At 33.1% G+C, this 11,918-nt stretch overlaps 1 protein-coding gene across 1 annotated transcript in view; it reads left to right on the top strand.

The window, feature by feature from the left end:
• The window catches only part of SI (sucrase-isomaltase), a 102,256-nt gene extending 93,091 nt beyond the window's left edge, over positions 1-9,165 (top strand). The window contains exons 45-48 of the mRNA XM_005546292.3: positions 815-903; positions 5,025-5,074; positions 5,659-5,826; positions 8,633-9,165. Coding sequence (XP_005546349.3) covers positions 815-903; positions 5,025-5,074; positions 5,659-5,826; positions 8,633-8,701 — 376 coding nt within the window. The 3' untranslated portion in view covers positions 8,702-9,165. The remainder of the gene's footprint in view (positions 1-814; positions 904-5,024; positions 5,075-5,658; positions 5,827-8,632) is intronic.
• Positions 9,166-11,918: the final 2,753 nt, after the last annotated feature.

Below are 11,918 nucleotides of genomic sequence, written 5' to 3'. Positions count from 1 at the left end.
AAAGGTATTGTCTATTACAAGGACGTAACTTAGAACTTGGAGACTACTTTATACATTCTTATTAATTTTAACCAGTGATAACTCAGTTATTTATGTACAGAAATCTGAGGAAGGCTTAAGTCATAAAAGATTTAAAAATGCTATTAAAATTGTTTCATGTTTAATGCTTAATGACAGGATTACCCAAGAGAGGCATGAGGAAATATATTAATAAACTTAACGTGGTTTTAATTACTTTCAATGAGGCCACTTTTGATTTGTTACATTATGTTAACTCTTGAGATCAAAAAGCATGCATGATATTTCCTATTAAATGCGAATAATTTTTTTTTTTTTTTATGGAGTCACGCCCTGTCACCAGGCTGGAGTGCAGTAGTGCAATCTTGGCTTACTGGAACCTCCACCTCCTGGGTTCAAGCAGTTTCCCTGCCTCAGCCTTCCAAGTAACTGGGGCTACAGGCACCCGCCACCACGCCTGGCTAATTTTTTGTACTTCAGTAGAGATGGGGTTTCACCATGTTGGGTAGGATGGTCTCGAACTCCTGACCTCATGATCTGCCTGCCTCGGTCTCCCAAAGTGCTGGGATCACAGATGTGAACCACTGCACCCAGCTAAATATGAAAAAATTTATTGTTTTATATAATTTCTGTTAACTAATTTAGAAAAATGGGAATGCTTTAATTTTCTCGGTCTAAGTCATTTGCACACTCCTTAATGCTTGTGTTCCTGTAGATCCTTATGTGCATATGATATCATACCTAGACATATGCTATCCTACAAACATGGGTAAAATTATATATTTCTTTCTTATAGTCGACAAAAATACATGAAGCTCATTGTTGCTGCAGATGATAATCAGACGGCACAGGGTTCTCTGTTTTGGGATGATGGAGAGAGTATAGGTGAGTGCTGTATTTAGTAGATAAATTTAATTGATGACATATTTTATCACATTACTTTTATGTTTTCTATTATTTTTCTTTGGAAGCTGAGTACAAAGCTATTAATATTATTCAAGGCTAAAAGATTTTACTAAATTCACTGAATCAAGTTAAATAGATAAACAATGTCACAAACATTTAAAGACTTTTCTTATCCTAAATTAGTCAATCCCTATGGTAAGTGCCTAGGTAAGAAATTTGTGTGGTCAGGAATTACGTATCTATTATCTTTGTACTTCCAGAAGCTAGCACAGTGCTATTCACATAACAGACACTTGGCATATATATAAAGTTAACTTAGCTGAATAACCACATTATTATATGTGCAAAATATTGATGCTGTAGGGACAAAAAGGAGTGATACTTTTCCTCATTTACCATAAAGGTCAGAGCCAACACCTCTATAATAACAAACACAAGTTAACAAGAGAAAAGCACAACAAGCATATGTAATCATAGTTTTATGTGAAACAGGAACCTTCAGAATAAAGGCACAAAGACACAGAGAACGCTCTCAGACTGTATTCTGAGTTTCAGTGAAACAGGAACTGCCATGTAGAAATGTGATTGGACAAAAAGGGTATAAGCTAATGGAAACAGATTGAGTGAGGAAATCTAGCAAGGCCTGTCCACATTCTTGTTGGATTATTAATTTTAGCATTTCTTCCTCTCAGGTATGGGGTGAGACCCCTCTGGAAGGAGGTTGTTAATTTCCTCATGGCCAGCTGTTACAGAAAAGCAGGGAAAGAGAGTAACATTTCTAGGCTTTATAGCTAGCTTTGGGGGAAAAGGGTTCTAGTTTCTATGACTCGCCTTTGGGAAAAGGAATTCTAGTTTCTATGACTAGAGAATAAGGGGCAAGAGACAGGAAGGCAGGAGAAGGTCAGGGAGAAACTTTGCTTCCAGTGTTGCTTCTGGGACCTTTATTTTAAGAAATCACTTTCTGAGCCCCCAAAATGCACAAGCGGTGCCTCTACAACAAGGAGGTAGTCCAGAAACCAATTTCAAGTAAATTTGATTTCCGTGTTTTTATGTCTACTGTTTTTGCTTGTTCGTTTTTGTTATTAGTATTTGGCATTTTTTTACATGAGGAGATATATTTTACGTTAGATCTAGGCTTATTCCATTCATAACTGTTCCTCCAGACCATACTAAACTTCTAAACTCCTAGCCATGTGACATCCGTTAGCTGTTGTTATCAGAAACACCTGGGACAGCTTGCTAAGAATGCAGATTATAGGACTCATTCAAGTTTCATTAATTTTAGGAGAAACTCAGAAATCTCCCATAGGAGATTTTTATGCTGTATGTAAACACTGATAGAGGATAGGTTTACTGACTGCCATTTAATAGTGTTAGTACTACTAGATGAGCGTTCTGAACATTTTCTTGACACAAACTTTAATCACAAAAACTGACATCTGTGTGAAGTTGATAGTTCTCTACAATTTAATATTACAATTTGAATAACTTATCCAAAGATAATAGTTTTCTCATTAATAGCAAAGACATGCATTTTTTTATCTTTTAAGATGAATCATAGTTAATATTCTGCAACCATAAGAAATAATCCATTAGTAAATAAGTATAATAAAGTTGATAGAAGAATTGTATGCTAGAGAGCAAGATTCTTGGGAAAAATAAATCCCTCTTTATAACATTTTGTGACTTAGAAAGTGAAGATACCAACATGAGTTAGTCCTTTGCTTTTAGAGCTCTGACCTTCATTACTGCAACAACTGAGGATCTATGAAGTTTTCAGCCTTTCCCTTTGCATCCAACAGGAAATTTGCCTTCAATTTCCCAAGGGTGTAAAGTTTAGTCTGCAACTTGGGATCTTTGAATCTCATAATTAACAAATTAAGTCAATTCATTTTATCCGTTAGGTAGACAAAACTTCTCTTAGAATTTTCTCCAGCTCTTCCTATCAAACTAAGGCATAGATGAAAACATTTGGTGTGGACTTTACCCTATTCAAGTTTCATGGCAGACTTTTTGTAATCACTGGAAAGTCCCTGAGCATAATTCAAATATTTCTCTATGATCTCCTCATGCAAGTATAAAAAATAGCTTTTTGCCAATTGGGTCTACTTATTTTGTTATGTTTCACAATATCAGTATACTTGGTATAATTAAGTATAGATATTTTTAAATAATCCCTTGAAATTTCTTGAGTTAACAGCAATAATCATATATACCAAATGCTTATTCTCTGGATTTGTTAGATCAGAATCTCCAAAGAGGTTTTCTCTCGCAGCAAATGCAACAATCTAATTGATGGGCATCCTATCTGAAATGACTTCTTTCTTTTAAACTAATATGTTCAAATTTTGTGATATATTATAATGTGGTAACAAATTATCGTGAAATAATTAAAGGTAAATCAAAATGAACTTCTGAAACTTAACATTAAGTAAATTTTGACCATTCTTGATTAATAAAGTTAGAGCTTAGTAAAATGTTAATTTTTCTACTTATCTTAATGAAATAGCTATGTGTGTGTCCCTGACTAAGATCATATGTGAGATACTTCTTCCTCTTATTAAAAACAACAAAGCTACCCATATCTTCCTAATAGCTGTCACCTTTGCTTTTTTAACTCAGAATTCTATACTTAAAAGTTTGTTCATGAAAACTTAAGCTGTAATTTTATATTGAAAATAAGAACTAAAATGGTTAAGGAATATTGACACTTATATGTCTTGTAATACATATTAAATTAGCCATACATACATTAGCATATATAAAAAAGTTTTAGGCAGAATATCCATTTTAGTATAGGTAAAATCAATAGCAAATTAATTTTAGTGGGTTAATGAATACAGCCCTGATATGTATAAGGAGAGAAGAGAATTAAAATATATTGCTCTTTCAATGTTACTCCAATATTGTTTTATGTATTTCACTCTACTTTGCTCTTTCTATCTTATGTATGCTTATTTGTGTTTTTACATAGGAATACAATCTTAGAAGCCAAGGAAAACTGGGCTTGATTCCAGACCTTGACAGTAATTAGCTTTTATGGGGTTTTTTGTTTTTTTTTTTTTAACCTTTGGCAATTTATTTAACTGCTTTGAAAGCCACTTTATTCTTCTATACAGCGGGAATAATAATAATAACATACCTTTCAGAGTAAATGTGATAAAGTATTTAGAATTTGATAAATAGCATTTAACAAGTTTTAGCTCTAGGATTATCGTTAAAATGGGTTTTAAATACAGCAAGATTATACTTCAAACTGGTGATGGTGGCTCATGACTATAATCTCAGTTCTTTGGGAGGCTAAGGCAGAAGGATCATTTGAGTCTAGGAGTTCAAAACAAACCTGGGCAACGTAGGGAGAACCTGTCTCTACAAAGATTAAAAAAAATTAAAAAGCCAGGCATGGTAGTGAATGCCTGTAGTACCAGACACTTAGGAGGCTGAGGTGGGATTATTGCTTGAGCCCAGGAGGTCCAGGCTGTAGTGAGCCATGATTGTGTCACTGCACTTCAGCTGGGACGATAAAGCCAGACTTTGTCTCAAAAAATAAAAACTAAAAAATAATGATTATACCATAAAGAGGTTGCTATAAACCTATATTTTGTCAGTTTAATTTTAGTTGACCTGTAACAATCTCTTAACAATTGAATTTGTTTTTTCAAATGACACTAGAATGTGTTGCTACCATGTCTTTTTTTCCTTTATATTATTTTGTCAGTCACTAAGGTGGCAAGTAACTGTCCATTGATATCATCACTGAATTCTGTTTATTTTTGGACTACTTGTGCACTTCTTGCCACTTTCCCAGTGTTGTATGTGAAAGTGATTTTCAACTTGTTACTGCTTTATCATTACCCCTACACACACATATACCACCTAGCTTGTCTTCTTAGGACCTTACCTGGTGACTCATCCTTCATTTCCAGGGCTTCTTGAATTGTATCTGAATTACTTAAATAGGCTTAGAGAAAAAATAGATACACCTTGATACTATTTGCTACTGTTTATACTGGGAAAGAGAAGCAAAGTATACAGGTATTTACTATGGTTCTTCTTTGGAAATAACAATATATCACTTTTTTTTCTCTCTCTCTCTACAGACACCTATGAAAGAGACCTATATTTATCTGTACAATTTAATTTAAACCAGGTATGTAAGATTATTTATATGCAATTCTGTTAAAGAATATTTGAAGTTCACAGCTGGGTGGGGTGGCTCATGCCTGTAATCTTAGTTCATAGGGAGGCTGACATGGGAGGATTGCCTGAGGTCAGGGATTCAAGATCTGTCTGGGCAACATAGTGGGACCCCATCTCTATAAAAACATTAGCCAGGTATGGTGGCATGCAACTGTAGTCCCAGCTACATAGGAGGCTGAGGTTAGAGGGTCACTGGAATTTAGGAGTTCGAGATTGCAGTGAGTCATGACTGCACCATTGCACTTCAGCCTGGCAGTAAAGAATTCACCTCCCCTTCTCTTGCATATTTGATGACTGAATCCAAACTTTCTGAGCCTAGGTGGCAGAGGGAGACCCTGTCTCAATAAATGGATACATAGGAAAAAAGGAAGAATATTTGAAGTTTTTTCATGTTTATTATATAAAATACCTTATATCACATACACAGATAAACAATTTATTACACTATGAAATATACTTTTGTGTATTTCTTTTTAGATTGAATTGCTTTTGCAAATGAAGTGTTTATGTTATTCCTTTTTCTTTATCTTACAGACCACCTTAACAAGCACTATATTGAAAAGAGGTTACATAAATAAAAGTGAAACGAGGCTTGGGTCCATTCATGTATGGGGGAAAAGAACCACTCCTGTCAATGTGGTTACTCTAAGGTATAATGGAAATCAAAATTCGCTTCCTTTTAATGAAGACAATACCAAGCTGGTAAGTAACATAAAAAGATATTTTTCAAAAACGTACGTATTTAAAGCATCTACGTGGACTTCTTATATCTCTCATCCATAAGAAACATAATTATGAGTCTATTACGACATTCTTCATATATTCCTTTTCATTGGGCCTCCATGTTTATTTCCTTATTATTATCCTTAATAAACTGTCATACAAATCAATCTAATGACATGTATTTTATTGTTATTATGATACAATCAAAGCAAAATTAAATTAAAACTTAAAATAACTGTTATCCCTATATGATAAAGTGCCTCAGAAAATACATTTTAAAAATAAGATATCTGCATTTAAGCATTGAATATGTCTTGAAAATGTATTTGAAAATTCTTGCAAACTTAATGAAACTGTCAGCACCCATTAATACAGGAATGTGATACATATGATACAGATACTACACAAGGAGTCAGGATTCTTGTGTTAAAGCATCATTGCTGCCAGTATTTAGCTCTTTACCTTGAACAAAAAACTTTAGGCCTTTTGTTGTATCTAATTGAATTAAAAAAAAAAATCAAGTAAATGATCAATCTCTTAAGCTCCTTCCAGTTCTAAATTCTGTGAATCTATGGCTTGCAAAGGTGAATTTCAAACACATATTCTAGAAAACAGCTAACTGTTTTAAGTGTTCATTTTAAGTTTAGGCCTACTTATGCACTTATGCACTACTAAAATTGTGTAAATGTGTGTGTACCCACCCTTTCTGTTTAAACTTGGGTAAAAACAAAGAGCCATTAATCAGTCACTTTAAATGAACTTAACTTCTAAAATAGTCAGTTGTTTGACTAACTTGAACCTAAAAAAGAAAAAAAAAAAAGTCCGTCTTGGACGCAGTCTTAGATCCTTGTAGGTGTCAGAGAATGCCAGAGTTAAACAGCACCTGAAAGTCTGTTCCATCTTTTTGAAACTTAACACGCATCCTACTGCTATTGCTGTTTTGTTGACAAGTGGGGTTTTCCTTTAATATGGAACTATGTTTTTCTTATTGCTTTTGCAGTACAACTCGCTGTTTTTCTTAAAACTATATCAAGGATGGGAAGTATAAAATATAATTTCCCAACTTTGATATATTTAATGTGTCCTTCCCCAGTAAAATAAAAGTTAATATCTTAGTGCCTTACACTCATATTTTTATTTTTAAAATTTGATTTGTTTATAAAATTCCAGAATACCTGATTTAGTCCAGTAGTCTTATGTGACTGACAAAGAAATTAGGTCCCCAAAGAAGTAAAATTAATTCCCCAAAATAACTACTCAATAGTTATCAATCACAATTAGAAATCACTTTTTTGGACGGTCCAATGTTCAATCAGATAAATAAAAGATGGTTTGGCTTAAATAATGTCTTGCTTTTTATTTACTAATTACAATGATGAAAATTAAGCTCACAACTTTTATGGTAAAAATAAAGTAAATAAACAATGCCAAATAAGATAATTTAATATTTTGGGGTGTTATTTCAAGGTCGTTTTGATCAAATATGTAGCGTAAAAACAAACCATTAAAAATCACTTTTTCTACTCTCTTTAAAAACATTCACAAAGAATTTTAAGCATTGAGAACAAATACTTGAGTTTCATTACCTCAGTGATGACGAAATATACATTTACTTTAACCAACAACTCTGAGCAGTTCCTTCTAAAGGTATTTAAATAAACTCAATATTTATGAGCAATTACTGTTTTCCAAGCCTTCATAGATACGTAGGAAAGGAAGAGAGGATGATCAATTTCTTTCTCTACCCTGCTTGCCCTTTAATTTATGACAGAGATTATTTAATTGCTCTAGCAATATAATTTTTAAAACATTTTTGTAGCAACAATTATGTCCAACTGATTTTTGTAAAAAGCATTAAAAGCTATGTGGTGTATTTTTGCTTTCTACATTTAAGTTAAAAAAATAGTTTAGATCTGTTTTAAACCTGTCTAACGAATACTCAATTCTTTAACTATTACTTTTTAAATTCATTTATCAAGTGTGGTAAATTAATCCAGATATGCTGTGTTTTAAGGAAGATTAAATTTTATAAAGTCCTTATGAAAAGGCCTGGTACGTGGTAGGCAGTAAAGGATTCACCTCCCCTCCTCTTGCGTATTTGATGACTGAATCCAAACTTGCTGAGCTAAAGCACAGAAAATCTTGACAGTTCATTGGACAAAAAGCAGCAATGGTAAAGTCTTCTGAAATCATCATATCATAAAACTATGACAGAAGATCATTTTACTACAGCAACTTAATAATCTCCATGATAGAGATAATAATCTCTCTACAGTCTACTTCAGATTATCTCCAGTGAAATAAAGTAACACATGCAAAATTGAATCATTGGCAATAAATTAAGCATCATAAAATATTTTTTGATTGAGGTAAAATAACACTTTTAAATCTAAACTTTGACTGAAAATGTCTGGATAATACTTGAAAAAGGGATGCATTGAGATTCATGTAGCGCAGTTATAAATAACTCCATATTTAGAAATTATGTGAAAAGAGTAAAGTCATAGAAATCAATAAAATTGACCAAGAGTTACGGGTTTTTCAGTATCTTTTGACAGCAACTCCACCTTTCTGAGATTTATTTTAACCTTAGATAAAATGGGTAGATTGGGTGAAATTGTTGCTGAAATGGTTGCAAACTTTCCTAGAGTAAAACTTTCTCAAGATATAAAAGAAAATAAAGGTATATACTATTTATTAGAAAACTTGTTTTTGAAATATCATTCATTAAAATAAGAAAAATGTGGTTCTGATTAAACAAGTAATTATCATTTTACTTTTTTAGATATTAAATATTGATCTGACCCAGAACAATGTTACTCTAGAAGAACCAATAGAAATCAACTGGTCATGAAGATCACCAGCAATTTTAGTTGTCAATGGGATAAAACACCAGGATTTAAGTTTCACAGCGCTTACAACTTTCCCTCTTCACTTGGTTCTTGTACTGTACAAAATATGGCTTTCATAATATCGAAAAGCTATTTCATTAATGATAATGCTAATTTTATTATAGTAATGTGACTTGGATTCAATGTTAAGGCATATTTAACAAAATTCTAATATCCCTATTTATCCTCTTTAAGCATCAGCTACAATTGTAAACTAGTTACTAAACATGTATGTAAATAGCTAAGATATAATTTAAACATGATTTTTAAATTAAATAAATTTTTATGTAATTATAAATTATATACTATATTTTTCTCAACGTTTAGCAGATTTAAGATATGTAACAACAATTACACAAGATTTAATTATTTCTTAGTATGTATATTTCATTAGAAAAAGAGAATAAACATATGTAAGTATATAAAATGTGTATTTTGTCTTTATTTTCCTAATGGAAATTGTCTTAGCTTGCACTACTATAACAATTTATTGTAGACTGGGTGGCTTAAACAACAAACGTTTATTTCTTACAGTTCTGGAAGCTGGGATGCCTGAGATCAAGGCATTAGCAGATCCATTGCTGATGGTGGCAGTCTTTACGGCTTACAGACAATTATCTTTTTGTAACCTCATATGGCAAACAGAGAGGAAGCAAACTCTCTCGCGTCTCTTTTTATAAGAGCACTAACCCCACCATAAGAACTCCACTTTCATGATGTAAGTGACTCCCAAAGGTCCCATTTCCAAATACCATCACACTGGATATTAGGCTTTCAATGTATGGATTTTGGAGTACACAAACATCAGTCTAAAGATTCAAATTTCCTTAGCTTAGTTTGCTTTATATAGAAGAGAAAGAAATAAAGGGCATTCAAATTGGAAAGGAGGAAGTCTAATTGTCTCCGTTTGCTGATGACAAGATCATATGTGTGTGTACATATATATATATACACACACACACACATAAATACTGCACCAAAAACTATTAAAATTAATAAATGAATTCAGGTAAGGTGCAGGATACAAAATCAACCTACAAAATTTAGTAGAATATCTATATGCCAATAGTGAACTATCTGAAAAAAGAAAACTATCCCATTTACAATAGTCACACACACACATAAAAATCACATCACCACCACCAACAAAAAAATATCTCGGAATAAGTTTACTCAAGCAGGGAAAAAATATGTATAAGGAACACCAGAAACATTGATGAAAAAATTGAGGAAGCACAAATAAGTGGAAAGATAACCCATGCTTATAAATTGAATGTGAAAATACGTTAAAATATTTGTACTACCCAAAGTGATCTACAGATTTGATGCAATCCCTATCAAAATACCAATAACTGTCATCACAGAAATAGATAAAGCATTCCTAAAAGTTGTAGTGAACCACAAAAGACCCAGAATAACCAAAGCAATCTTGAGCAAAAAGAATAAAGCTGGAAGCATTATACTACCTGACTTCAAAATAAACTACAATGCTGTAGTAACCAAAACAGCATGGTACTGACTAAAAAAAAAAAAAAAAAAAAAAAAAAATACACATAGACCAATGGACCAGAATAAAGTCCAGAAACAAATTTGTGCATTTAGAGTCAACTGATTTTTGGCAAAGGTGCCAAGAACACACATTGAGGAAAAGAGACTTTCTTCAGTAAACAGTGATGGGAACACTGGATAGCCACAGGCAGGAGAAAAAAAAAAAAAAAAACAGATCCATATTTCTCAGCACATATAAAAATGAACTCAATTAAAGACTTAAAGAGTTGAACTATGAAAATACTTGAAGGAAACATAGGAAAAACACTTCATGACATTGGTCTGAGTGAGAAATTTTGGATAGAACCTTCAAAGCACAGCCAACAGGAGCAAAAAGAGGCAAACATAATTATATCAAATTAAAAGTTATCTTTATAGCACAGAAAGCAATAGTAAAGTGAAAAGATATTCCCCAGAATGAGGGAAAATATTTGCAAACTGTGCATCCAACAAGAGGTGCATGTCCAAAATATACAAAGAATTCGAACAACTCAATACCAAAAACAACAAATAATCCAATTTACAAATGAGCAAAAGGCCTAAATACACATTTCTTAGAAGAATACATACAAATGGCCAGCAGATATATCACAAAACGTCCAACATCACTAATCATCAGGAAAATGCAAATGAAAACCACAAAGAGTATTATCTCACCTGAGTTAGAATGTCTCTTATAAAAAAGACAAAAAAAAAAAAAAAAAAAAAAGATCCTGGCAAGGAAACAGAATAAAGGGATATTTTACGTTGTTGGTGGGAATATAAATTAGTATAGCAATTATGGAAAACAGTATGGAAGGTCCTTAACAAATAGAACTATAAAATGATTTGGAAAATTTCACTACTGGGTATCCAAAAGCATTGAAATCAGTGTGTTGAAAAATATCTGTACCCCTTTGTTTATGGCATCACTATTCACAATAATCAAGAGAATGAATCAACCAATATGATCATAATGGAGGAGTGGCTAAGAAAAGGTGGTATATATATGCAATGGAATATGATTCAGCTATGAAAAAGAATGAAACCCTGTCATTTGTGAAAACATGAATGAACCTGGAGGCCATAATGTTAAATAAAATAAATCAGACAGGGAAAGACAAGTACTTGATAATCTCACTTATTAAGAGAATACCAAAAAAAAAAAAAAAAAAAAAAAAAAAACCTTATCTCATAAAAATGAAGAGTACAATAGTGGTTATCAGAGGCTAGGAATGGGAGAAATGAAGGGGGTATGAAGGGAGATAGGTCAACAGGTACAAGGTTACATTAGATAGGAAGAATAATTTCTAGTGTGCTATCAGGTAGTAGAGTGAATATAGCCAGTGATAATCAACTGCATGTTTCAAGGTTGCTAGAAAAGAAGATCTTGAAAGTTACAGCCACGGCCGGGCGCGGTGGCTCAAGCCTGTAATTCCAGCACTTTGGGAGGCCGAGACGGGCGGATCACAAGGTCAGGAGATCGAGACCATCCTGGCTAACACAGTGAAATCCCGTCTCTACTAAAAAATACAAAAAAATAGCCGGGCGAGGTGGCGGGCGCCTGTAGTCCCACCTACTCCGGAGGCTGAGGCAGGAGAATGGTGCAAACCCGGGAGGCGGAGCTTGCAGTGAGCTGAGATCCGGCCACTG

The sequence above is a fragment of the Macaca fascicularis genome, chromosome 2 (genome assembly GCF_037993035.2).
Source record: "Macaca fascicularis isolate 582-1 chromosome 2, T2T-MFA8v1.1".
Taxonomy (NCBI): domain Eukaryota; kingdom Metazoa; phylum Chordata; class Mammalia; order Primates; family Cercopithecidae; genus Macaca; species Macaca fascicularis.
The sequence above is the reverse complement of the archived record's forward strand: the minus strand, read 5'-3'. Positions and strand labels throughout refer to the sequence as shown.